Source organism: Desmodus rotundus, chromosome 6 (genome assembly GCF_022682495.2).
Source record: "Desmodus rotundus isolate HL8 chromosome 6, HLdesRot8A.1, whole genome shotgun sequence".
Lineage (NCBI taxonomy): Eukaryota > Metazoa > Chordata > Mammalia > Chiroptera > Phyllostomidae > Desmodus > Desmodus rotundus.
The window spans coordinates 878,995-906,548 of NC_071392.1; the positions used below are offsets into that span (position 1 = coordinate 878,995).

At 63.5% G+C, this 27,554-nt stretch overlaps 1 protein-coding gene across 7 annotated transcripts in view; it reads right to left on the reverse strand.

The window, feature by feature from the left end:
• TNS3 (tensin 3) overlaps window positions 1-27,554 on the reverse strand; it is a 106,434-nt gene that overhangs the window by 51,704 nt on the left and 27,176 nt on the right. For 4 of the 7 annotated variants that reach the window (XM_053926993.2, XM_053926990.2, XM_053926991.2 and 1 more), the window contains one exon: window positions 23,597-23,634. Coding sequence is in view for 2 of the 7 variants with exons in the window: in XM_053926989.2 (XP_053782964.2) it covers window positions 23,597-23,634 (38 nt within the window). In the remaining 5 variants the exon portion in view is untranslated. Of the gene's footprint in view, window positions 1-2,375; window positions 3,730-5,908; window positions 5,971-19,360; window positions 19,689-23,596; window positions 23,635-27,554 lie in introns of those variants that run through there. The other 3 variants (XM_053926992.2, XM_053926994.2, XM_053926987.2) reach the window with 3 other exon arrangements.

Sequence of the window (27,554 nt, forward strand, 5' to 3'; positions counted from 1 at the left end):
CGTGGGCTCGGAGGTGCTCGAACCGACTGGGATGATGCCATCCGAGCCCTGACCGGTGCTCTCAGGACAGAGGCCACCTTCCCTGCAGCCGCGGCCTCACACCCATGCAGTCACCAGGGTCTCCACACCCACTAGCCGACTGCCCCCAGGCCCTGCCCCCAAACTTGAAGGGCTCCGACTAGACCAACTCCAAACACTGAGACGGTTCGGGCAGCAAAGACTACCCCGGCCGGCCGGCACGGCTCAGTAAGTTGGGCCCCGTTCCGCAAAGCGGAAGGTCACTGGTTCGATTCCCAGTCGGGGTGCAGAGAAGAGGCGACCAGTCAGCGTTTCTGTCTCACATTGGTGTTCTTCTCTGTCCCTCTCTCTCTCCCTCCCTACCCCTCTCTCTAAAAGTAAAAAAATAAACAGAATCTTTAAAAGCTGGAAAAGACGAAACACACACACAGATTGTAAGTGCTAGTGAGATGTGAACGGATCCAACGTTTCAGAGGTCAGCTCGCCGGCCACACAGAGAGCACTCAGACGACTGAGGAGTTGTCCCGAGGGAAGGACCAGGGAAGCGTGTGCTGTGGACATGAGCCCCTGCGGCCACCTGCCAGCAGAGGACAGTGGCCCGAGGTGTGCGTGCCACCACACTCCACTTCTGTGAACAGACACGGCGCCGGGGGCAGCTTGCAGGGCGTCAGCCACGGGCAGGAGGCAGGCTGCGCAGGGGAACGGGCTCACTTTTCACAGACCGTCTGGCTGCTGCTCAGGCTGCCCGGCCCACACCTGTCACACTGTGACCCTCAGCAGGGACCCCATCTCTGCATCACCAGGGCGAGGCAGCCTCCCCAGAGGCCAGCGGGTGGCTCCGGAGCACTGGAGGAGGCTGCCGGTGTCTCTGAGGGGCAGGCACTGTCCCTGACGGCCATACCCTTTCAGAGGGCCCTGGGAGGCGGGCTGGGGGTCGCGCCTGCGGGAGCAGAGGCCACCAGGGTGGCTGTCCAGCAACACCCCGGGTGCCACGCTCTGTCAGGTCAAGTCCTCGCTCTGGGTGCAGGAACACAAACTCTGCCGGTCAGCGGGCGCGTGCCTCAGCAGGGTGGCCGAGGGTCAGAGCAGGCCTGCAGGGGCAAAGGCCTCACTCCACCTCCACAACCTACCGTCACGTGACCTCCGGGAACTGAGCGCTGGGTAACAGGAACTGCGAACGCCCGAGGAAGTGCCCGGTGGGGGTCACACAGTGTCACACGCCAAGGGACAGGGCGGTCGCTTCGTCCCGAAGACGCGGATACGCAGGCCTCGCCTGGGGGTGCAGCCCGCAGGCCGACGGGAGTCCCCAGGTCCACTGCTATGGGCTGAGGGGCAGGGCCCCGGCCTGGCCCACGAGGGTGCGGGGGAGCCAGCCCTGCCCCGCAGCTGTCCTCCTCGTCCCCACAACATGAGGCCTCGTCCAGGGCCTCTGCTCCTGCCCACCCGTGCGAGCCTCACCTGGCCGACTCCTCCCCATCCTCCACCCCTGGCTGGGACAGCATCCCCCAGCAGAGCCCTGCCCCGTCTACACACCCCGAGGCCCTGGTCTTTGCTCTTCTCCCCTCCCCTGAGGGTGAGTTTACTGATGTTCAGAGCGAAAGGGAGTGGGGGAGAGAGAGAGAAACATCAATCGGCTGCCTCCCATACACACCCCGACCGGAAATCGAACCCACAACCCAAGTATGTGCGCCAACCAGGGATCAAACCCCGCAACCTTCTAGTGTACGAGACGACACTCCGACCAGCTGAGCCCCGGGCCGGGGCCCCCCTGCCTTGGTCTTCTTCATGCACAGAAAGGACTGCGTGCTCGGCCTCCTGTCTCCACTCTGCGTACCCTGAGAGGACACCGCCTGTCTGGACCCCGTCGGCCCCTCAGCCCCTGGAGCCGCGTCCGCCCAGAACTCGCGCCTGCAGGGTGGAGGGAGGGACCCACCGACCGAGGACGCCTGTGTCGAACATTTTGCAATAAATACCCAGTTAGCTTTCCTCTCCGGGTAACAGAAAGCCACCCAAGTGGCTTACACGGACTTGCCCTCTAACAGGAGGACGAGAAGCAAGGCTGTGACAAATCTGTGGGGTGAGGGGAGGGTCTTCTTTGAGAAGAAGCATCCAGGGAACAGAGCGTCAGCGTCAGGCACCACGGAGACACCACCCCCGGCCGGCTCCCACCTGCGCACACGTGGGTTCTGCTCCCTGACGGGGTGGGGCTCAGCCGCTGTGCCCGCCAGGGTTTGGCTACAGCCCACGAGTTCTGGCTGTAGTCTCCTAGCCTCCCCACCTCCCGGAGTCGGGCGCTGGAGCCGGCAGTCCCAGGCTCACAGCCGACCTCTGCCAGGCCACCCCTCGCTCCTGCTCACCTGGGGAAGGGCAGCACCGGATCCCCGGGCCGGAGGGGCTGGCGGCTGGCCCCTGCCGCCCGCCCGCCCCCGTGCTTTCTGGCTTTTGGGTGAGAAGCAAAGAAAGACCTCTGGCAGGTGCCATCCCCGGAATCTGGGCAAGGCCCAGGGGCGCGAGGAGGACGCCAGCTTCCCGGAGCCACTGGGCTGGGTGCTGCTGTCAGTGTGCCGGCCGGCCGGGACGCCAAGGGAACAGTCGCGCTGACTGGAACAAAGGCGAGTTGCGAAACCTGGGCCGGACTGATGAGGAAGCACGCTGCCTGGGGCCTGGGGCCTGGTGGGGGCCGGGCTGTGGGCTCGGGGACAGGTCAGCTGGAATGCCTCTGCCCCGGCAGATGCAGGCGGGCGCGGGCAGGGTGGCACATGCGCCCGCCGTGGAATTCCAAGGCCTGGGATCGAAGCCGCCACCCCCATCCCCCAAACTGTCCAACCAGGGAGTTCACTCGACCTCCTTGTGACTCAGTCCCCTCGGCTGGGAAGCGGGCTGCTGCAGGGCTCAGTAAGGACACCCGCGGGCAGGGCCAAGCACCTGGCCTGTCGTACACGCTAAGTACACACCAGCCAGGAACTCCATCACTGTGTTTGGGGGCCTGGCGGGGACGGGCCCTGAACGTTGGCTTCCCCGCATCCACCCTGAATGTGGGACCAGCTGAGACGGCACCGTCCACAGCCAGGGGAGGAGGACAGACAGGGAGCGTGAGTTTCCAAAGCCAGGGGCCAGCCCCACACCTTCCCTCCCAGCACAAGCACCAGGGACACGTTCACGCCCAGGACTGCCGAACTCGAGCTGTTTGCTCTTAACACCGAGCGGTGACTGAGGAGCACGAGTTACCAGCAAGCTGTCAGACGGAGCCAGGAAATCGAACGACCTCACTCTGCCCCAGAGCTCAGCCGGGAGCCAGGGGTGTTTGGACCCAGACGTGCCTGTGCGCATGTGTCACCCAACCCTGGGAGTTCTGAGCCATGTGGAAGGAGCTGCTGGTGACGGCACGCCAGTGGGGAGGAAGGGACCTGTCCCCAGAGCTTTTGCAATCAAGTCTGACATCCCTGGAGAGACTGGTGGGGCAGTGGCTGCCCGGGGACGCAGGTGGTGGGGACAGCATCAGGGCGGCACTGGTTGGGGGGGCTGTTACTGCCCCTTGGGCAGAGCAGAGGAGGAGCAGCTGACAGAGCCAGGGACGAGAGCACCTGAACTCACTGCGCAGGGAAGTGGCCGTGGTGGCCACTCCCTCCTCCTGCTGCACTCCTCCCCTGCCTTCAGCCCAGCACCTCCTCCCTGCACTGGCCTGACGTGGCCATGGCCAAAGGAGCAGGCCAACCAGTGGGACTGCCAGCCCCGCGTGGGGAGGGGAGCTCAGGGACAGCTGGGTGCAGGCGGGCGCTGGGGTCCCCAGGAAAGACTTCACAGAGCAGGGGCCGAGCGGCTGTGCCCTCCCCAAGGTGCAGACATGGGGGCACACTCGGGTTGTCCTGTCTCCCCAAGTCCCCCCAGGACAGACACCTGCTGCGCGTTCCCGCGTGGGCAGGTGCTCAGCCTGTACCTCAGAGCCTGCAGGGTACCTGGTGCCCCGCTGCCCGCCTCCCTCCTCTGTCCTTTCTAAGTGATGCAGAACCAGGAAAGAAACACAAAAACAAGGCCAGCGAGTGGAACCAGCCGGAACAGGAGGCGGGGGAGGGCTGTCCAGCTCTGCTCACTCCAAAAGCACCACGTGCTCCCCAGCTCCCAGATGCCTGGGCACCTCAACTGGAGGGGGTGGGGACAACGGTGGCCTCACAGGTGCCCCTACCTGTGTGAGGCTGGTGTAATCGGTCACCTGACACTCAGGTCACACTAAGAGGGAAGGACAGCAGCCAGGAGGAGCCACCAGAACCAGACCTGTCTCCCCTTGTCCCTCACGCACCCAGAAGCTGGGACAGGAGGCCCTTGCTGGGTTGGCTCCTCTCAGCACAGGTGTGCAGCTCAGGTCCACAGGCCCGGCTCACGGCTGCACCTGTCACCCTCACCAGCCCAGGCTGCACGGAAGGTTCTCGCCCGGCTCCTGAAGGTCACAGTGCAGTTTGGCCGAGTGCAGACCAGAAAGTGATCTTATTGTAGACGGTTCAGACACTAGAGAAACACACCCAAAGAGGGACTCAGCCACCCACACCGCCCCACCCCCAGGCACCCCAGGGAGCGGCTTCCTGACTGCCCCGCGCACACTGACCGAAACAGACCTGCACCAGGGGGCCACAGCCGCTCACCGCAGTTTAAACAGCACCGTGCCGCCCAGTGCCAGGCGGAAGGGTGGTGTCCCCTGCACCTGAATGCTATCTGGTCTCCAGCACCCTTCGGGGCTGCCACTGGGGACACACCTGCACTGTCATCTGCTCTGGGATCTGGTCACGAGAACCTCCGGGCCCATCTCCTGGGAGGGAGAGCCTGTCCTTTCCAGGACCCGCGAACTAGGCTCAGACGGGAGCCAAGGTCCCGAAGGTGGGCAAGCTCATTTGGTCCTTTTCCATCTAAGAGCAACTGGCCGCTTCCCAAGAAGGCGTCACCTCGGCACAGTTCAAGAGGGGCTTCAGGTGTGTGTGTGGCTCTGAAACCAACGTCCCAAAGACTGGGAACACACAGACGATGTGCCTCAGCTCCTCTCCACACGCAGCCCCCTCCCCGGGTCAGTGCCGGACCACTGATGGAACACAGTACAGCCCAAAATGGGAACCCGGTAACAAGAGAGTCACACCCCCACGCCCCCACACACGATCCAAGTCTGGTGCTCCAGGGGCCTCAGGGCAGGAGTTTGTAGACAGACAGAGGTGTTCGCCCCCTGGCCCCGGCCAGCCCCCGGCTCTGTCTCCCTGCAGGAAAGGAGGGCCGACGGGCAGCTGGACACAGCAGGTGGGAGGCGCACAGGTGCAGAGCGAAAAGGGGCCCCACGTGAGAAGTCAGCTGTCCTTTCTGACACGGGACATCCACCCCTTTGCGCTGTTCCTGCATCAGGCCAGTTTCAGATCCACTAAAGCAGATCGAGGACCGTCTCTGAGCTACAGGCGGACCAGGAGGTCTCAGGTGCAAGCCTGGGTCGTGTCCTCCACAGCCTGGGCCACCACGCAGTCTGCAGCGGCCTCCGTGAGAAAGTGAGCCACCGAACCAGCAACCGCAGCAGCTACTGTCCCAGCACTTCCTCTGTGGGGACCCGCTGTGGCTGTGTGGGCACATGTCTCCCACATCTGGGAGACTTGTGGTGAGAGAGACAGAGGCAGACAGAGAGAACTGTGAGTGTGGCCTTGAACGCTGCCCGGCGCAGGGTCACGTTCAAGAGCGGACAGACGCGTGCTGACGGAAAGGTGAAAGCCACAGGAGAGCGGCAGGGCTTACCGCCTGCCTGCAGCTCCACTCCGCCCGGCCCTCGGTTCTTGCCAAAGTCTCAGGGGAACCGCCCGGCGGGCCTCCCCGCCGCGGTCCAGCCCACACGCTCTGGAAGAGCACGCCTGCTGCCCAGCCTGCTCACCGGACGCTCCACGGTCCTCCCAGGTGCTCCGTCACCCTGGAAGCCGACCAAGAGCCCACGTATGTGCTCCCAAGCCTGTTCACGCCAGAAGTGCCGGCTGCTACCAGAGTCTGCAGGACACTGTGCACACCAACGGGGCGTGAGCCTGGGAAGAAAGGGCTCCGCTGTCGCCGTGGGCACAGACCCAGGCCCCAAGAGCCCGGGGCTCCGCCCTGAAGCAAGGTCTGGAGACAGACGCCACACGGGCAAGTGCGGGCGGTGGGCGTGTCAGGTCAGCTCCTCGGCCGCCGCAGCCTCTCACAACGGCTCGAGGAAGCCCAGACGGGGAATTCTAGAGGGTTCACTGCGGGTACGGGTTGTGCAAGAGCAGGGCAGGGGAACCCCAGCCCCGGGACTGAACCCAAAGGCAGATGGTGACTGTTGTGTCTTCAGACACAATGAAGTGCTGAAGTTTAGCGTGAAAGAAACCCGTTCTAGGATGCTGAACGTTAGCTGACACCTCAGTAACCACCTCTAAACCCCGATCATTTTTCAACGTCAGGCTCGATGGAAGGGGCCCGCAAATAGGGGGCTGGTGCCGTGCGAGCGCCTGCCACCCTCATCACTGGTGTCACCTAAGGGGACAGTAACGGTCCCAGCAACGCCCACCCCCACTACACTGACCCAGAGCCCCATGTGGTCCCTCACCATCTCTCCAGGCTCTCACACCAGCCCCTGAGCTGGGACCCCCCGACATCCCCCCTTTGGCAAAGGGGCCTGAGGACCAGGCCGGTCGAGGTGAGGCCTGGCGCCCAAAGTCACACAGCTGGCGAGTGGCTGAGCTGGGTCCCAGAGCCTGACTTCAACTCCTCCACGGTGGCCGTCAACATCTCAGCCTCCCCCGTGCCCAGGAGCCAGCCTCCACCAGCCCTCTGCCAGGGTCCTCCCGCTAGGCCCCCTGCTCCCCGCCTCCCAGGCTCGGACGAGAACTGTGCACCAGTCACCGGAAGGCGGTCGGAACGTAGGCCTGGGTCTGCCCTCTGTGACAGACAAGTCGGGGGGAGAGTTCTTACCCAGGTGGTAACAAGGGAGCAGTCTGAAGACCCCTAATCAGCACCTAATCGATCCCTAATTGATCCTCAGTCCGTGCCTAACCAACCCCAAATCAACACCAAATCAATTCCCAGTCAATCACTCATCAAACCTAGTCCATGCCTGACTGACCCCCGACCAAGCAGCATCTAGTCAGCCGCAGTCACGGTGTTCCCAGGGGTCCCCGAGGGCACAGACAGCGTCTCGCGCTGACGAGCACCACGAGACCGCCGTGTCCAACAGCGAAATCGTCAACGAGGCACCAAATCACAGAAGCAAGAGCGGCACTAACGGCGCCTCACAAAGGGCACTTGTCACGACTCGTCTGGGCGCCAACAAGGGTCTAACCCCAGCGGGCGACCTGCCCACGTCCCGAGCACACGTGAGCGACCCTGTGCTGGCCTGGGGTCGCAGACACACGGCAGGGAAACCCGCAAACACCGGATCCACAGCCGGGGAGGGTCCGCTACAGCGTCAGCTCCGTAAACCTGTAGATGGCTCCATCTTTGACTCACTGGGCACCTGAGAAGTATCTGGAAAGCTTCCCAGTCCTAACGTCCCCACGAAAACCTGCCACCTAACACCACGAAAAGAACACCAACCGCAGCCCCAGGCGGTCCCACTGCTGCGTACGTCTCTCGGCCCCGTCACACCGAGGACACCAGCGCAAATGGTGTCCAGGCCTTGGCAAATGCAGGTGTCAGGGCCGCGGCCCCCCTTCCAGGGACAGGCTGTCTCCCAGAGACGCATCTCCACCTGACATGCCCCCATGCCCCCCCCCCCGGTCATCCTGCCCGGCTCCGGGACACCGAAGGTGTTCCAGACAGAGTCTGCAGGACTCGGGGCCCACCCAGGAGCGGGACAAGAAGACCACGTGGCCATCCCACCCGCACGGGGCAGAGGAGGGGGAAGCAGCAGGAAAGCAGAGGCTGCTCCCTTTGAGAGCAAGCTGACGGCAGTGAAGCACCCAAACCCTCGAGGCTGCAGCGTCCCCACCTGTCCCTATGCCTCGCTCCCACACGCTGCCAGGACGGCCAGAGGACCCTGCCCAGGAGGAAACCTCCATCATGCACAGGGTGTCTGCACTTCAGCTGGCACCCTAATCACCTGGGCGGCTTACAGAAAGGGAGGTCTGCCCTGGCTGGCGTGGCTCAGTGGATTGAGCACCGGCCTGTGAACCAAAGGGTCGCCGGTTTGATTCCCAGTCAGTGTACATGCCTGGGTTGTGGGCCAGGTCCCCAGTGGGGGGCACACAAGAGGCAACCACACATTGACGTTTCTCTCCCTCTTTCTCCCTCCCTTCCCCACTCCCTAAAAATAAATAAATACTTTTAAAAAAAGAAAGAAAAGGGAGGTCTGCCCTCCCTCCAAAATTTCTGATTCGACAGGTCTGGGGTGGGGACAGGGAACCTGTGTTGTCAATGCCCCAGGTTTATGCTGAGGTGGGACCACACTTTGAGAACCACTGACCGGAACTAGGCTGCTGGGTTTTCACTAAAGGCCTGTTCCCACCCGGTGAGACACGGGTCTCATTCCAGCAGCCATTGGTATCACTTTCAGCCCCTCAATCTCCCGGGCACCTTCCGAAACACCACTGCAGCAACAGTGTCAGCTTCTACTTGAATAGCCCCAAGGACAGGGAACTCACTACACCTCAAACATATCCAAGTCTATTTTTAGCTCCCAATTTTTTGAAGCTTTCTGTGATATTGCATCAAAGTGCATCCTGCGCTCACGAGACTGGTGAGCCTTGGCCCGGTTTCTTCCCGTGAGCAAACAACCACATTACAGTTATCGTCGGGGAGGGCAGTGCAGTTTCCCAAGGAGACAGCAGGACGCACTTGGCTGGTTTGAAACCAGCCTTCCGGCAAAATGATTGTTGAGAACAGGCTTTGTGGAGCAAATGTTGCCATTTTAGAAAACAATGTGTCAAGTCTGCGTCAGTACTGATGAACTCAGCTGGTTTTCCTGAGACACTTCACCCAGCAGACACGTGTCTCTCCAGGTGTCAACAGTGTGGAAGCTGCCCTGCCCTGGGGGTGGGCCTGGGGCCTGGGCCCCAGGTCATGGCGGACAACTGGGGGGCCCTGGTTGGGCTTTCGGACGGACTGTCTGGTGATTTGAGTCCAGACCCAAACAGAGGCAGTGTCCCTTAACCCATCTCTTCAGCTTGTGAATGGCACAGGCTGTCTCCCCTTGTCTTGCAGTGCATTTGTTTGGAAATGCTGGGGTGCTTCCGCCCACAGAAACCGCCCCCCCCCCCCCCCCCGCCCTGTTCTGGGATTTGGTGAGCCTGGGATCATCTCAGGCCGCTCTGGGCCTGTGTCTCCCGATCCCTCCCGGCACCGGCCCACGTCCACGTCTGGGTTTGGTGTTACTCCCCCAGTGTCTGGTCTGGCCTCGGCCTCGGGGCAGCCTGTCCTTCCCGTAAGGCCCCCATGACCCTGCCAGCTTCCTTTTCTGACCATGGAGGGGTCAGAGGGTCAAGGCCAAGAGTGAGCTGAAACTTGATATTCTAATTCTATCACTTTCTCAGCATTTGTCAGTAGGAACTCCTCATTACAGAAAACTTTCCCCATCAATGTTTAACCCTGAGGTACACTTAGTACAAGAAAACAAGGTTAAATGCTTGATCGCTTCTCCTTACTCACCAGTTTCAGAACGAGCTAGTTCCCCAGCATCTCCCAGAGGTGACTAAGGCAGTTTTGCTGGGGTTTTTTTTAGTAAGCACTTTTTAAAGTCTATTATACAGATCAGAAAATGACATCGCTGTTCCTTGGTCCAGGCCTTGTCCACACTCCGAGCTCAGCCCCGGAGCCAGGGGGCCAGGCCACTGAGCTCCGCATGCTCCTAGGCACCTGGGAGGGGCCCGTGGGGATGGCCCCTGGTCACCACTGTCGAGACAGCAGTTGACACCGGAGGCCCAGAGCCACACGGTTCTCCTGGTCTTTCTGACTGGCTGAGTCTCCAAATGGGACACGGTTTCCACTAAGGACAAAGTTCCCTCTTTTTAAAATTTGCTTAAAGATTTATTTATTTTTAGAGAGGGGAAGGGACAGAGAAAGAGAAAGTGAGGGAGAGAAGCATCCGTGTGAGAGAGAAACAATGATCAGTTGCCTCTACGCCCCTAACCCGGGATGTGGCCTGCAACCCAGGCGTGCGCCCTGACTGGGAATCGAACCGGCGGCCCTTTGGTTCACAGGCGGGTGCTCAGTCCACAAGCCACACCAGGCAGGGCAGTTTCCTTTCGTTTTTATACAGAACTGTTTCCTTACCCCGGGGGGAAAGTGTGTGTCGTAGGTGACCCTGTTTCAAATGCCAAGGAGGGTCCCTGAGATGTGCAGACAGTCGACTGACCGCCAGGTTTGGGGAGGGCGGTGCCCGCGGCCTGGCCACTCCCCCCCCAGCACACGTCCCCATCTGGAGGTGAGAAAGAGTGAGGTCTGAGAGCGGGAGGGGCCGGGAGGAGCCTGAGTCCAGAACCCCGGACTCCCGAACTGCAGGCCGGCCACCCTGTCCACGCCATCATTCGCTGTCAGAGACTCAGACCATGGCGGGCGGTGGCGGGGGGGTGGGGGGGGGGGAGACATGCTGCCGTGTCCCTTTTGTGGGTAGGAAGAGGCACTCAGGGTTTGAACGCTGTGTGGACCCGCGGCCACCTCACAGTGCGCTGACTTCGCGGGATCAGGGCCGTGAGAACAAGCGCTGGATTTTCCGTCGGTGCTCAGCCCTCCACCACCGAGCACAGCGACCACGGCCTTCCAGGGCCGCCCTGAGCCCATGGGTGCTGCACCCTCTGCACCCCTGCAGGCTGCCACCTCGAACCGGGGAGCAGGCTGGCTTCAGCCACCCCAGAGGGCCTGGGTGCGGTGGTCTCTAGGGTCAACAGCAGCCCCCAGGCCATGTAAGGCATGTGGCCAAGACGGTGGTGAGAACTCTGAACCGTGGATGTGCCGGAGACGACCTCTGACGCAAGGATGGGTACAGAGCCGGCGAGTCCCCCCGGGGGGAGCGATATCCATAAGCCAGGCTTCTAGCCCCCTCACCCCACCCCTGCTCCAGCACCACCTGACACCAGGTGACCCGGCCGCTGCCATCGAATCCTGGCTGCAAAGTGGAGGTGGGTTGTGGGAGGCTCAGCAAGGCGGGGCGTCTCTTTCACCTGTGGGGGGTTTTCCCTTCTCAGCAGGTCACACAGAAGGAAACTGGAGCCGGAGTTCCCGCAAAGGGGAACCAAAGGCTGCCGGCACCTCCCACCACACGGTGTTTCCCGGAACCCTTCACCCGCCAGCACTGATGAAAGACCGAGGCAGGATGTTGCTGCAGGCGTGGGAGGGGTGGTTAATCTGTGCAGGAGGTTGGCCTGTGGCTAGAAAGGGTGGGGCAACTCCAGTTTCCTGGGAAACCTAGGCCCAGCCAGGGTTAGGGCCCCTTCCTGTAGCCTGGGAGCCAGGAACCAGCTCCGGGAACTGGCCTGGGCTCTGACCGGGGTCCGGCCTGGGTCCTGCCTGTCCCTAGAAGGATGGGAAGGGGGTCCCTGACTTCACGCCAGTCCAGGGCCCGCCAGTCAGCACGGAGGGCTCTGTAGGGACTCCCTCGGGGGTTCTGGGTGCTGGAGACCCCCTTACCCCGCCCACCCACACGCCAGTACACACCCAAGTCTCCTCTACACGGTTTCCAAGAGCAGTGTCCCCTGCCCCGTGCGGTCAGAGACCCGACCCAGCACGTGGTCTGAGGCATCTGCTGGGCTGGTGAGGAGAGAGGCTCCAGACCAGCGCCCACGTCTACGTCCCTTCTCCACAAGCACCATTTCGGGTTTTTGTCTGAAAAGCCAACTATGATTCTAAGGAAGCAGCCGGACACCTGCCCTTCTCCCTCCGGACTTCTTGGGCTCCATTCAAGAGAAAGCTGCACGGGCCAGACGACCTCGAAGGGGATGTGGGGGGCGGGGCGCACTCACCTGGGCTCCTTCAGGATGGGTGCTTCACATTGCCGCCCCGCAGGCCCTGCAGCTTAACTGGGACCCCTGACCTCACACAGGACCCCGAGAACGGACAAAAGGACAGCACCCGGGTCACTGAGAAGTGGGGCTGAGCAACGAGCCCCAGCACCCCTGCCCAGGACAGCAGCCTGCTCCGAGCTGCCCTCAAGGGGCTGCTGGGGACTGGACCACAGTGCGGGGGAGCCCCGGGAACAGGAACCCCGGCCACATCTCTCCTCACCCTCAGCTAAACGCCTCACTCTTCCCCCATGTCGAGACACCCAGGACACCCCTGAACCGGCCGGCGTGGGTGCCCACGCAGACGCATTGGCTGGGGGTGAGGGCCTGAGGCCACCCCTGAGCAGACACCCTCTGGCCCCACAGCCCTGGCCTACCACCTGCCCTCCTTTCCAGCGGTGGGACCTTTGGCGTGTCCCTGCCTCCTGCACCTCAGCATGCTCGCCCCCCCAACCCCCCTCCCCAGCCCCCCACGTGTCCCGCTAAAGCAGGGGTGCTCCGTGGGGTCCTGGGCATGCACGCACACACGGTGCGTACATGTACCCACACCGTGCATGCGCGCGCGCACACACACACACCCCCAGACACGTGCACAAACACCAAGGGGCAGCCAGCAGAACCCGGCTTGGATGATCCGGCCATGGCGGAGTAACCTGAGACCCGGTGCCACCTTGCCCGGAAACCACCACTGTCCTCGCTGTAACTAAACAGCAGCAGCGAAGCCGCACGAGTTCAGGAAGCTCTGACTCAAGTTTCAGAAGCCGTTCTTAGACAGCCTCTCCTCCAGGCCGAGAAACCACAACGCCGGGGGAAACGGCCACGTGCGCACGCCACTGCCAGGTGAGGGCTCGCACCTGCGTCCCAGGCTGCGCGGCACCGCCCTGCCCACTCCCACACATGGCCACTGGAAGGCGGGGACAGGGCCTCCTTCAAGGACGGAGGCGACTCCGAAACAGCGAACTTCTCAGACACGGCGCCTCCGCCCGGCTGGCCACTCCCAGGTACGCCCTGGACCCAGGCCACCTGAGCCTCGCGGGAGCGCTGGCCGTGTGGGTGTTCACACAGGTGGGCTCGACAGCGACCCGGCGAGAGCCCCACCTGCGCCTGGGAACGGGTCTCCACTGGCGCACAGGTCAGGGCCAGAGCTCTCGGACGGCACATGAAAGGCTGAGATAAGGCAGAAAAACAAACACCCCAGCGCCTCGGGCCTCGGTCCGACCACTGCGTCCTAAACAGGCCCAGCCTCCCACCCAGGGCTGCCTGCCAGCCACCGGCTCCATCTGGCGGCTTCTCGGTGTCCGCCGGGTCTCCAGACGGGGGTGGGGGGAACGAGGGCCCCCACGAGCACATGCGTGCTCTGGGCCTGACCAGACCGGTTCCCTCCCTCCAGACCGCGAGAGGACGGCGAGGCTTTCCGGGCCACACGTTTCCTCCGTGCACCACGGCGCAGGGAGCTGCCACCTGCTGCTTCACCCAGCCTCACGGCAGCCACGAGGGGCCTGACCTGACTGCAGCCCACGCGTGTGACCACGGTCACGTCCATCTTGTCTGTGTGAGACACACATGTGGTGCACATACATGTCAATCTGCAGAAAGGGCTGGAACACACGTGTGGCTGCCATAAGGAACCGGACCCCCGCCCTTACCTCTAAAGAGCATGGTGACGCTCGGCTCAGCCACCCACAGACCGCGTCCCACAGAGCCGTGTGAGTGGGACCCAAACTGGCGGTGAGCCCCCGGCTGTCTTGTCTAAGTGTGGCGCCCATGTGGCAGCCACAGGAAGCCACAGGCCCCAGCGCAGCGGCACTGAGGGTGTGGGGTCCAATTCCCTCAGCAACAGCCCCCGGCCCCCAGAGCATGGCTGCGGTTCGGCATGTCCCGGCGGGGCGACCCTGCGGGACTCCCCAGCACAGCTTCCCACCGGCCGTCTCCTCCGTCCTCACAGAGTAGGGGCCTCCAGCGACAAGGGAGCTCGGAGCCGGCCTGCATGTGTCCCGGTGGGCGGACGAGACGCAGGCGGACGAGATGCAGGCGGTGCGCCCCAGGCCTTTGCCAGGGCCCCTCATGGGGCACTTCGGTCTGTGCGTCACTGAGGCCCCGCACCCCATGCTGGAGCCACCACAACAGACGGAAGCAGCAATTGGCACATGGCCAAGGGCCCAGGGCTGCTGTCCCTCGAGTGTCCTGTCGCCCAGGTGTTATGAGGTGCCGGCAGACGGCGCTGCCCCGGGAATTCAGGAGGGCCCACGGTGCAGGAGTTCAAGAGCAGAGATGCGGGCTCTCTGGCACCGGTCAGAGGGCTCACAGCATTCTGCAGAGCAGGGGTGTCCCTGCCGGGGAGATGTCCCCTGAGCAGGATGGAGCAGAGCAGCATCCAGGCAGAGGGCAGGACCCGGAGTTGCTGGAGGGACAGACGCACTCCAAACCCACTGCCACCCACAGCCTCAGGTGGGCAAGGGCGCAGGCCGCCTGCTCCGAGCCTGGGAAGCAGATGAGCCCCCCGACCACGGATAAACGAGAAGGCAGAGGGAAGTGAAGGGAGCAGGGCAGACAGGGGGACAGTGTATAGCTCAGGCAGCCCTGGGGCCGGGGTGCGGTGGCCCAGGGACACCCGAAGTCCATTCCCCAGGTCGTTTGCTCCCTGGGAGCAGCACCGCCGTGGGGGAGGTCCTCCCACTCACAGCCCCGACGTCACCTCACGAAGATGTTCTCGTGCTAAACGAGGCACCAAGGCCCAGAAACACCCTCCCAGGGTCTGACCATGGGGTGCGGCATGCCCGCTGGTGTCCTCTCGAGCTCCAGGGACGGAACATGAGGACCTGTCCTGCACAGGGGACCCTGACTTAAAAATGCGGCAGAAGGAGCCTGAGAAGCAGCAGCCACAGAGCCGCATGCTCTCCACAGCCGAGCGCCCGGCGCCGCTGACCCTGGGGCGTCACCTTGTCTCTCAGCCCTGGGCTCCTCCCCTCTCAGCTGGTGGCAGACATCCAACCAAGCGTCCTAGGTGGGACAGGTGCTCCGTGGGGGTGGCAAAGGAAGAAACAGAGGTTGGGTCTCGGGTGGCCTGGCTGGGACCCACCCACCCGCACCTCTGAGTCCCCAGGTCACGTGTGGAGTGTGGGTGTCGTGCCATTGTCCAAACTGCTGGGCCCAGGGTGCCGGAAGGTTCTCGGCTGAGGCAGGGCCAGGAGAGGAAGACTTCTGCATGTCCTGCCCCAAGGAGTGACAGCATGGAGCCACAGCTCCGGGAGACAGAGGCGGTCCTTCCTGGGGGCGGGGAAGGATGGGACACGGAGTGCAGGGGACGAGGCGGCCAGGCTGCCCACATCCATCTGACCGCTCCCTCCTGCAGCAGCCAGCCTGCAGGCAGCACCCCACCCCGGGGTCTGGGGGAGAGCCACACTCAGCAGAGCAGCCAGGGAGCCGGGGAGGGAGCCGCAGCCACTGCAGAGAAGAGCAGGCCGCCAGAGACGGGGCGCAGGACGGCAGGGAGGACCCCCACCAGACCGTGGGTTCTGTGTGCAGCACAGCCAGGGCCGACGGCGTGGAGCCACGTCCACTTTGGGGTGCGGGGAGATGCCCGACAGACACCCTGGGGGAGGTGGCGGGCACACCTGGGCTCCCCCCACTCGGGAGGGGCAGGGAAGGGCAACCCACAGTGAGTCACTCCCACTGCAACTGGACAAGACGGCGATCAGCGTTGGGCCGTCCCCGCAGTGCACGGAGCCATCCAGTGCCCTCCCAGCCACCAGACCGTCCCTAAAACAAGGCTCGACCGTCCTCTCCAGGAGGCAAAGAAACACCCAGACGGCCCATGACATTCAGGCGACATTTCCACTTAGAAAGCCGCCGAGCCAAACAAAAAGTGCCGTTCCCGACGTCAGTCCAAGGGAAAGGTGCACCCGTCGGGCCTCCTGCTGCGAAGCCAGGCGGTGTCCTAACAGGCACTTCCCCCACTCTTGTCACCAATGTGTGGACGCCTGGCCTCTCGCCTCACAGAGAAGGAGGCTCGGGCTCAGGCAGCTGAGTCCCTGAAGGGCAGCGACCCCGAAGGCGGTTCCCACATTGCGTGCACGTGGCAGGGCAGGCGGTCAGGGGCCCGTGAGCACCCGTGACTAGAATCGGGGCTCGGACGGGGACAGGGCCCTCGGTGGGACATCACGACGGAGCGAGGCCCCCCACGCCAAGGCCGATGCTGACCACGTTCTGGCCGCCCAGTCCTACCACCAAGGGAGGCAAGGTGTACACTGTGTCAAGGCCCCATCCTTTTGGGCCGTTTAATGAGACCATGCGGCCCCCACCCCGTCCCAGGGAGATGGCCGCCGCTCCCACAGAGAACTTCACACCCTCAGTTCCCAAGAACCACGGACCCAGCTTTGGCGGTAGGGCCCAGGCAAGCCCTGCCCCCCGCGCGGTGTGCAGAGTGGGGTGCTCTGCCCGGGACCCCAGGCTGCCCATGCCTCCCAGACACACCCAGGCCCCCCGTCCTCGACAACACGGACCGCCACCTCCAGGGCCACGTCCACACGTGGAACTGGGCGCAGCATCTCAGCGAGGCCGCGTCACACGGGCAGGGGTGGTGGGAAGCTGTCCCCCGGGCGCTGCCGCTGCCCTCAAAGCCCAGGAGACACACTCACATGCACCAGGTGGACCAAGGCGACAGAGAGGAAGACCCAGCTCCCAGTGCGCCCGGAGGCCCTGACCTGCCGTGGGACCTCGGGCTTGCATCACGCAGGACCTCGGCTCCTCCACCTCAGAGCCGAGGTCACAGAAACAAGGGGCGCCCAGGGCACTGGGCAGGCTCGCCACCCACAGGGACGCCTGGCTGTCCCTGAGGAGGAAGGGCTGCTGGCAGTGAGGGGCCGGCAGGACTCAGCCCCCCCGCTCTCCTCCCGGACACCTGCAGCCCAGAGTCCTCACATCCTCAGAGACCCCTGCGACGAGCGGAGCCCGGCGCGGGAAAGCCCCAGGGCCTGACTAGCTGTCCTTGCCGGCTGCAGTGGGCGGCAGCACGGCCGTGGTGACTATTTATAACTCCCTGCTTATTTTACTAAGTTCCTCAAGGAAGATGACACACGGTCACTCACTCGTCTGGGACCTGTTATTACTGCTCCAGGACTCTGACTCATGCCCGTCTGGGGCAGGGGCAGTCTCTGCGGGGCCCGACCCCCCCGCTGACACCCACGCAGCAGCCGCTCTCGCTCTCCGCCTGCTTCACGGCTTGTGGGTCCTCGTCTGCGTGTCCTCAGATCCACAAGGGCAGTGAGTGAAGTGGGACGTGGACGAGCGCACAGAACAGAGAAAACGGGTTGAGAAAGCAGACGGCTTTGGAAGCAGAGGGAGTTGGCAGTGGACAGGGACCCGTGGTTAGTGGGGCGCTGAGATTGGCTGCAGCCCCTGTGCTGCGCCCCCCGGCCACCTGTGCCCGGGGGCGGGGGGTCACGAAATGTATGATGCACTGGCGAGAAACGTGGGAGGAGTCAGAGCCCCTGCCCCACGGTCTCGCTCGGCCCCAGAGAGAAATGCGCGGCCACGCCAGGCACAGACACCGAGGAGCCTCAAATGCACGCTCGACAGAGAAGCCAGTGTGCACGGCCTACAGTCCCTGTGAGTCCCGCTCTGCGGCTCTGCGGGAAAGACAGAGCAGAGGCAGCCAAGGCCAGTGGTGACCGGGGAGCAGAGGGGAGGACGGGCAAACAGTGAGCTGCACGCAGGGTGCTCGGGGCCGAGGAAAACTCTGTGTTACGCTGCAGCGGGGGACAAACATCGCCGTGCACTCCTGCAAACACAGAGAACGCGCCTAACCCTGAAGCAAACAGGATGGCGGCTAGTAACAACGTATCGGCAACCGTGTCTGAGAGAGGCTTCGGCGAGCTGCTCAGTTTCCCTAAAGTCAAGCGTATGGTTACTTTCTAACTCATTGTCTGGGGCACACGCTTGCTGAGAGCAAACGGAAGCCCTGTGAGGTGCCAGGACCAGGAGGGTGCAGTCAGAGCCAGGCACCCCCCCCCAGCGCCCCATGTCCCCCTGCGGCCACATGGGGGGCAGAGGCACTGCCTCTGCGTCCTGGCCCACGGTGTCCCCCAGAGAACCAGCGTGCTCTGTGGGGCCCCCAACACATCACATGGAGCTGGCCACATCCCCGCCCCATCAGCCAACCTCGTGCCAGCCGGGCCATTTGGCCCCCCGCATCCACTGCGCACCTCCCTGGCCAGGCAGCCCGTCCCTCGCAGTGATAAACAAGACCTACACATGCTTGGGAGGGGCGGTCCCCACCAGGAGCTGCAGGACTGCGGCCTGCCTGAGGGAGAGGGACCTGGGGCACGGCACTGCGTCCCCAGCTCGGCCACTCTGCCTCTGTGTCCCCGGACCTGACCGCAGCCCCCGCGTCGGTCTGCACGTGCGCTGTGCTGAGACACAGACGCTGACATCAGAGGAGAGACCTCCCGTTAGAGCCAATTTGCCCTGAAAACGCACGAGAGCCACGCCAGAGTAAGGGGACGGTCCGGGGGACAAGACACCTGCCGGCCAAGAGATAGCAGGGCTCACACCAAGAGCTGTGACACCTCACCGATGGCAGCAAGGGGACACAGCGGCCTGGTCCCAGGAGGGAGACCACGTGGAGCTAGGCTGGCGCGTCCTGTTTCCGCCCCCCCAGAGAGAGGGGGCGGCTGACCGCAGTGCAATGGGTCTGTGAGGAGGGCCAGGACGCACGCCTGTCGTTACTGGGTCGTCCCGTCAGGAATGCGGGTGGCCAGGCACCGGGACCCCCGGCTGTAGGTCCTGGCTCTCAGTGTGCCTCCGGCTGACCCGAGGGGTGGAGTACACGGCTTCTGCTGACACCCTGCACCCAAGCTGGCACCCACACAGGCCCGGGCCCTCTGCCATGGCCGGACACCTGCCCCTCTGACTGTGGCCCACTGCCCCTCTCCCCTGGAGCGGCACCTCCAGATCGTGGAGACACTCGGTGACCCCCGGGGGCAGCGGTGGGGTCAGGCCAGGTTCGCAGCTGCTGACTGCTTTCTCCCCGCTCCAGCCGGCTCTGCCCCCAGATTCACAGGGCTATGGCCCCCGCTGTGTTCAGTGGACAAGAGGAAATGCCCTGGGGCATGTCCAGGCCAGCTCGGCCTTCCTCCCCAGCAGGACTCTGGGGCTCTACAGGCGCCCCCCCTCTCCCCACGGAGCTGTAGACCAGCACTCAGCCACACCGTGGGCAGGGGACACCGCCGGCCACGGCCCGACACGCAGGCTGCCACAGAGCCCAGCGCACCCGGCCCTGGGTCGGGCGGGATCCCTCGCCGAGCACCCTCCCTGCTCTGTGAGGAAGGTCGGTGTGCACACGCAGAGACAGCCAGGCCCCTGCCCCCACAGGGCACACTCACAGAGCTGATGTCACAGCAGGGCCCAGCGCCGTGTCTGCGGGTCCTTCACCCGGGCTCTCATCCCAACTAGAGAGCGCAGCCTGCGGGGGCCGCCGCACAGGCAGGTCCAGGAAGGACAGGGGACTCCGCTGGGTCCAAACTCCATGTGCCTCCCCTGGGGGGAGTGGCTCCTCTCTCAGCAGAAGGAGCCCCCGGGGAGAGGGTTGAGGAGAGGTCACAACGGGGCCGAGGCAGGCAGGCAGAGCTGCACCCGCTGGGGAGCAGGAAGGCCCCCGAGGCCGACAGGCCTGGGCCAGAGCCGCTTTATGGCCTTGTGGAGGCTCCGCACGCACGGGGCCGTCACGGTTGCCAAGGACGAGCACAAACAAACAGGCCGCACCCACGGCACCTGCCGACGTGGCACCTGCAGCCGCCGCTGCCAGCAACCGGTCCCCGGGGCCGCAGGTGCACAGGCGAGCGGGATGGGACGGGGCAGAGGAGGCCCGCAGCCCAGGGTGACCGAGCCGGGAGTGGGGGTGCGGGTGCCAGTGTGGGTGTGTGTGGGCATGTCCGGCAGCGTGTGTGAGTCGGCAGGAGTGGAGTTATGAGTGTGCATGTGGCTGAGTGTGTCCTCCATGCTCAGGGGCCCCCAGGGCTGAGGCTCGTTCTGCAGGAGCAAGACGCGCCTCTCACCGCCTGACCGAGTCCCCTCCCACTGTGAAGGGGACGTCCTGGGGTGAGACCGCAGCTCGGCTCTGCGTGCACGTCACAGCGCCGGCAGCTCTCACTGGAAGGCCCCCCGCACAGGCGATCGGAATGCCCCCCCATCCACGTAGAGGCCTGCCTCGCTCAGCACACCCCCCTTCTCGTTACAGAGAAAGCGTAACGAGCACACCTGCAGTTTGGGGCGCCGGTGCTGGGAGGGGCCGGGTGGGAGCGCTGCACTTCCTCCGGTTCTGCCCTCGGTTTGGGGTGACTCCCTTGAGTCCCAGCAGCCTGTCACCTGGGACGGTGGCGAGAGGAGCACGGCCTCTGGGGGCTGTGGCCCTGAGCACGTGCGGGGTCGTCCCTCAAGAGTCGGGCTGACTGTGGCTACTCCTAGTGGGTGCCGCCTGCCAGCCCTGGGCCAGGACCTCACGTCACCCCAAACCACCTGGGCTTCGGCTGAGGTTGTCCTGCCTGTGGGGACAGAGTCTGGGACCCCGAGCTTCCAGCAACTGCACACAAATTATCAGACTTCCCTAAACCAAAATAAGGAAGATCCCCACAAAGAGGAGCTAAAAGCATGCCATCTACAGGTGGATGGCGGGAAGTGCTGCTCACCCACCTCACACCTGAAGAAACTGCGGCTCCCGGTGCTGAACTTGCCGCAGACCAGCCCGTGTTGGGGTACTCCCAGATCTCTGCCTCTGGACCCCCCAACAGCACAGCCTCACCGAGGAGACATGCTGCCTGGGGGCCAGCAAGAGCGTGGTGACCTTGGCCCACACTCTAGCATCCAGCCCACAGACTGGTCTCGCGCCCGGCCCCCAGCCACGGGCAGCCCGGTCTCTGCAGGAAGGCTCTCTCCCCGATGGCTGCTCCCCAGACGGCATCCCCCCGGGCCTGGTCAGGCGCCTCCGACGGTGGCTGCTGCCCAGAGGGCAGTGACAAAAGCATGTCACCAGACGCTAGCGTGCTCTGAGGAGCTAGCTGGTTCACCCTTTCCTTCGATGTTCCCACCAGGCCTGGGGACCATCACAGAGAGGACCCAAGGCAGCACCAGCCCAGGGAGGCAGGGCCTGGACCGCGTCCGACGCGAGGCCAGGGCTTCACCGTCTCCGAGAAATCTGGCCCGTTGGCGCTCAGGGAGGCACTGACCATGGACCCAGCCGTGTGGCAGCGTCTCAGCTGCACCCACACCGGTCTCCAGGGGCAGCCGAGGGTTTGCGGCCCTCCGTCCCCCAGCGGCAGCGACAGGGTTCCGGAATAGGGTCTCTGTTACAGCTGGTGGCACTCTCCCTGGCCACCCAAAGCTGCATTGCCGAGAAACACGCACAGGGTCACGTCTCCCGACTGCGATTCGGTGACAGTAAAAGCTCATCTGCCGCTCAGCGAACCGCCGGCTTCTGCAGCCAGGAGCGCCACTCTCAGCGACAGCTCGGACCTCCGAAACGTCTCGGAGCCCAAGAACGCAACCCCTCAGTGGCTGGCTGGGCCTCCGACAGCAGCGTGGTCAGGCCTGTAGCCACAGGTCAGGGTGGCCAGGACCCCAGTGCCGTCACAGGTGTGCACGCCCCCCCCCACACCTGGCACGCACACACAACAGTGCACACACCTGCACACACATCACACCCACACGTGCACTTGCACACACATCACACCACACCGATGCACGCCCATAGGCACTGGGATGCACATCCGCATGCTAACACACACTGCACACCCACAAACGTGTGATGCCATGTACACTCACACGGCACACTGTCATGCACACTCACAAACACACGTGACACATGCGCGCACACACACACATGCACTGGTGTGTGCGCTCCACACAAGTGCAGGAGTGACAGGGAAGGCAGCACCACCGGGGTGGCTCCCTTGCGGCCCCCACTCCCCGTGGTGATGAGTCACAGGCTGTGCGGGAAAAGGCCACAGAGGAGACCCTCAGAGGCAGGTTTCGTCCAAATGCCAACAAGAAAGTGGGGAGAGCCCTCTCTGAAAGCTGAAGCCTCCCCCAAGGGGGCATTTACGCCACACCCCGCCGCACACGGGGACCTCTGCTCCCACCCAGGACTCGGGCCAGTGCAGAGCACACAGCAGCGGATGTCCTTGTGGGCACAGCCGGCCTGGACCAGGCTGGCCGGAAGGCGGTCCCGCCCACGAGTGTGTGCGAGCCGGAACCTCCTGCCCAGAGGGCCAGCCTTCCCACACGAGGCCGCCAGGGACAGCAGAAGTGCCCTAAGCCCGCCACAGACGCCCATGCTTGCAACGGCCGAAATCGCAAATCACGTGACATCGCAGAAGAGGCCGCCAGGGACAAGGAGTTTGGAAGAGGACAGGAGGGGCTGCGGGTGGGGGGCTGGGTAACAGGACAGCGGGGGTTCGCACTGCTCGCTACTCCACACGTGTCCCCAGTTCTCCGTGGTGAAAAGTTTAACACAAGTCATTTAATCTCTTCCCTGAAGAAAGTACAGGCTGGACCTGCTCAGAGTTCCTCTAACTCTGGGTGTGTGCACACGACGGGGCTGTGCGCTGTGCGTGTCTGTGAGCGTGGGAGTGCATCGGTGCCTGCACACGGGCACATCGCATGTCTGTGCGTGTGACATATGTGTGTGCGTGTGCGTGGTGGGGAGGGGGGGAAATCAGGCCCCCGGTCCTCGCCTGCAGGGTGCCCCCGTGAAGCCAGCTCACGGTGCCGTGAAGCTGCCTCCTGCGCAGGTCCCCCCACTCAGCCGAGGACCAGCGGGAATTCTCCGGAAGGGCAGGCCCACTCGGTCCACCGCGGTGGCACACCCCCAACACTCCACCCCACCCCCTGGGCCCCCAGCACAGGGGAGCCTGTGGGACAGCAGATGGGCCCCCACAAAGGCAGGCGCCCTGCAGGGAACATCGTGCCTGGACAATGTTCAAACACGGTGATCGTGCAGAAGACCGGGGCCCCACCCAGGGGTGCCAGCAGCTTCCCGTACGCCATCCCCAGGCCACCTCATTTCCCGATGAATCAGACCCCTAAACTACCCAAGCACACCAGGCCTCCGGGGCTTCCTGGCGGCCACCGGCAACTTAACCCTCCAGGGAACACGCAAAAGCAAGACAACTACCCCAATTCAGGGCCCCCAACTTCCGTGACAGCCTGAGAGCCCAAACCACCTATGACCCACTACCCAAAAAGAAGCCAGCCAACTCCTCAGGGCCAGGGGTCGACCTGGTACCTGTCCCTACCCCCTTGTGCCCTGAAAGGCAGAGTGTCGGCATCACCACAAAAGGGACAGCGGGTTACAGAGGAAGGGCCATGATGTGGCCAGGACCAAACGAGCAGGTCCCGTAGGAAACCAGACTCGAACGGTATTGTCTTATAACTCAGAACATGAACTCCGCAGCTCTCCAGCTCATTCTGGAGATGAAACGCCCACACCCTCTCAGAAAGCCCTGAGCAGAAGGAACTCCAGCCCTTCCTGGAGTTCCCTCCGGGGGCCGCAGTCCCGAGGGGCCCCTCCCAGGCGTGTCCTGCGGGAGGGCAAACGGAGGAGGGTCCGGGGAGCGGTCGCTTACCTTGGCTTCACATCGCCTGTGGCAGGAGTACTTGCAGTCTGGAAGAGAAGAGAGAGAGCGCGTGAGCTCGGCAGTCGGGGCAGCAAGACCCGCTCCGTTTCCCCGGCCTGTCAACACTCGGAAAGCCAGGTCGGGGGAGGCTCCCGCCTCTGAGGCAGCACCGGAGCTCGCAGCGTGCGGGGACGCGTGTGCAGGGACCCGCTGCCACTGTGCGGGCAGCTGTGTCCAGATGGCCCGTGGGGACCGTCCCGGGGGTGCAGGCGGCCGGACCAGAGCCCTGAAGCACAGAGGCAGGAACCCTGAGCTGCAAGACGCACGAACGTTTGTCTGGAAATCACGGCTTCTCCCAGAAGGAAGAGGAGAAGCTTGAAAACGCCCCAAAGAATGAGGCCTGAAGTTGCCTCACCCTCCTGCCGCTTCCGGGGGACAGCTGAGGACCGACTGTGGGCCTGGATCCGCAGCTAAGTTCCTGCGGGACCCTTCCCGGGGCCGCCGGTGAACCCAGAGCGGCAGGAGTCAGGCTGGAAGCCTGACAATGCAGATTTCCAGGCGGAACTGCCGTGACCTCACAGGCCCGCCCCCCGAGGCTGCAGCCGGGCTGACGCTGACTGACACCCCCACCCCCGAGGGGGGCCACGTGAGCAGGGGGTTCCCGGCCCTCTACAGCTGGGCTGCCCTGGGCAGCGCCAGGGACCTCTCTGGGTCTGCTCCAGCCCCAAGGTTATTGCGATGCCACAAGGGGACCGTTCAAGGCACCTGCTTTGCCAGGACGGGAAGCGTGCGGGCTCCTGGGAGAACAGGGCCTCACAGCTCAAAATGTGCCCCCCAAATCTGGTCAGCTGTTGTCTGGGGCCCAAGCTTTTCACGCCCCTCCCCTCTCCTCCCGAGGAGCTGGGCACGGCAATGCTGGCCTCACACAGGTCCCTGGGGAAAGGGCCAGTGACCCTCCATTCCCAAGTCGCAGGTGGGAAATGCCCGGGGTGTTTTCTTCACGGGAGCTACTTTCCGAACTGTCTGTGCCTCTGAGGTCTGTGGGACGATGGACTCTATACCTTGTAACGCAAAGGTGATGACAGAGCCTAGTCAAGAGTTTGCGGCTGGAGCGAAGGCCTTCACACCAGGCTGGCGATGCAGACGAAGAGCGGCCAGCCCCGTCCTCTCCGGGCACAGGAAGGGCCACCGCCCCGACCGCCCCTCCACACAGCGGGGCCCCAGGAAGAGGGGAGGGCAAAGCGCACCAGAACTCCCCCCAAAACCGCACCTCCAAACCGCGCAGGCCCAGAAGGACAAGATGTCCACGGTGACTCTACCCCCTCCTCTTCCCAAAGCCGACACCAGCCTGCACTGGGCGGCGCTTCTTCCCCCTGAGGTACGACCGACCGGCAACACGACGCAGTTAGCAGTCACCGCGTGCGGCGTGGCGGTTTGACAGGGCACGTCGGGAAGTACTCACTGCGACCAAGTCACCGCCGCCACCGCACACAGAGGAACATTTAAACATTTAAACATGGGACGGGGGGAGCAGCTGTCCCCCCGCCCCGATGGCCGCAGGCTTCCCCCGACCCAGCCTGGGCCCGGATACTGTACAGGGTCAGGGAAGAAAAGGCTCTTCTCCCTGCCTGCCCGAGTCCAGGCTGGAACACGGGTCTCCTCCTGCGTTGGGACTTGGGCTGGAACTACGCAGGGGCTCTCCGGGCCTCCGGCTTGCCAGCTACAGATGGTGGGGCTTCTCAGCCCCCATAATGGCCGGTGCGCGCGTCTGAGTAACGTGTCTCCTTCTCCGTGGGCACCCCAGCGGCCCTGTCTCTCTGCAGAGCCTGCTCACGCAATGCTGGGGGGCAGACAATGCAGGGGCCGACAGCACGATGCAGCCCCGCTGCCAGGTCACACGTCGCAGAATGACATGCACAGCACTGCTCCCCTCCCTCCCGGGGGGCGGCTCCTCCAACAAGCCGCTTCACCGATTCCTGTCTACCAGGAAAACCGGAAGTTACCCAAGCAATAAAAAAAGTACTATAGCCACAAATAAAACACTGGGCAGCTAGGAGAAACCACCTGTTCTAAAAACTAACATGGCGGTGATTATAACAGGCAAGGGGAAAAGACATAAAAGTATGTACAATACAAGACAAACTGTGAAGGCAGGCACGAGTGACAGGCCGGTCACACGCGAGACCTCGGCAGCGCACCTAAGAAAGGACGGGCCGCACGGGAAGGCAGGCCGGGAAAACCGGCGCACCCAGGAAGAGTCACGGAAATAACATGAATTCCCGAGGAGATCAGCCCTGACACTGGCCCAGCACGGGAAACGCAGAAATGAGCGTTGGGACAGGACGGTGTGCAGCACCTCGATGTCCACGGACAAGGGAGGGCGCCCTTGAAAGGGAAACGACACGGAAGCCAAATGAAACAGTGGGCAGGTCCGAGCAAGCCGCGCCCTGAACTTCCACCGCGCACACCCGCCACAGACGGAGCTGGACCAGCACCTGCCGGCGCGTTCGCAACGTCTGAGCTGACGTTTCTGTAGGTCGGATCCCTCAAAAATTGGCACCGGTTCTGCCTAACATTGCAGATCGAAAGCTTAGTATTTCTAACACAATGAGTTCTTCAAAACCAAAAAGGAAAACTCGGATATTGTAAATGCGCAAGGATCTGAAAGGCTAGTTCCCTAAATGAACACTTGAGGCGTCTTTTCTACACCTTTTCGGATGCTCGACTTGCAGGACGACCGGAAGGGTGAAAACGGGGATTAAGGGAGAGGCCACTTTTATCCACCACCTTGCAAAAATGGAGAGCTGAGCCCTGGCCGGCGGAGCTCAGCCGAGCATCGGCCTGTGGACTGAAAGGTCACGGGTTCAATTCCCGGTCGGGGCACCTGCCCAGGCTGCAGGTTGAATGGGGCATGTGGGAGAAGACAAATGACTGATGTTTCTCTCCCCCAGCAAAAAAATAATGAAAAAAAATATCCTCAATGAGGATATAAATTTTTTTTTTTTAATGAAGAGCTCAGCAGCATCAAGGGAGAGAGAGGGTGGAGTTGTTGGGAAGGCCCTGGCTCCTCCTGTTAGGGCTTGCTTCCCCGCCCCCCACCCCATGGCTACGCAGCCAGCCCCCCCACGGAGGCTCCCTCCTCCAACAGGGGCTCCGCGGTCACGGGGAAGAATCCCGGTACCCACGGAGGCGGCGGCAGCGCCCAGAGTCTGGCGCTGACGCGGCCGACATTTTTCCACGTTGCCCTGGAACTACTATTCTTCGTGCGTCTCCGGGAGCCCGGGGAATCCAGGCCCGTCCCACAGGCAGTCAGAGCTTTACTCAACACTCTGCACATATTTACCAAGCAAGAGACGGGCCCTGGGCATCACGGCTGCTCTGCCCGTGACACTCGCGAGTCTGCCTCACCCGCCTGTGTCCTCAGGACCTGGCTTCATGGGACACAAGGGGACCCGGTGCCCGTGCAGAGGCAGACTGTCCGATGGCACAGTCACTGCCTGGCCACCTTGTTCCCTTCGCGGCCTGTGGGCTCTAAAGGCCACCTCGCCCTGGGGTTGCAGAGGGTGCTGAATCACACACTCGCACCCGCCTGCCGGTCCGCCGTGGCCTCCATCTGTGTCCCTCCGAGTGTGGTAGCCTGTGACAGCCCCACGGGCGGGACATCCCCCCCGGGCGGAGAGCTCCCCATGGGAGGGACACCTCCCTGGATGGAGAGCTCGCGCAGGGACACACTCCTACCTGTGTGGGGAAGCTGGGCCACAGTGTAGCACCGCGATGCCCGCCCTGCACGGCGCCCCACGCTCAGCCGTGAAGGCTGCAGGGCCGGAGGCAGCACGGGAAGCAGAGAGATCGGGAGCTGGCTCATCCTGGTTCTGCTGCGGACACACCAGACCACCTTCCGTGTGCCAGCCCAGTCCGAGAGCGCTGGTTTGGCTCCCCGGCGGGGTGAGTGGCCCCCGTGCGCCGG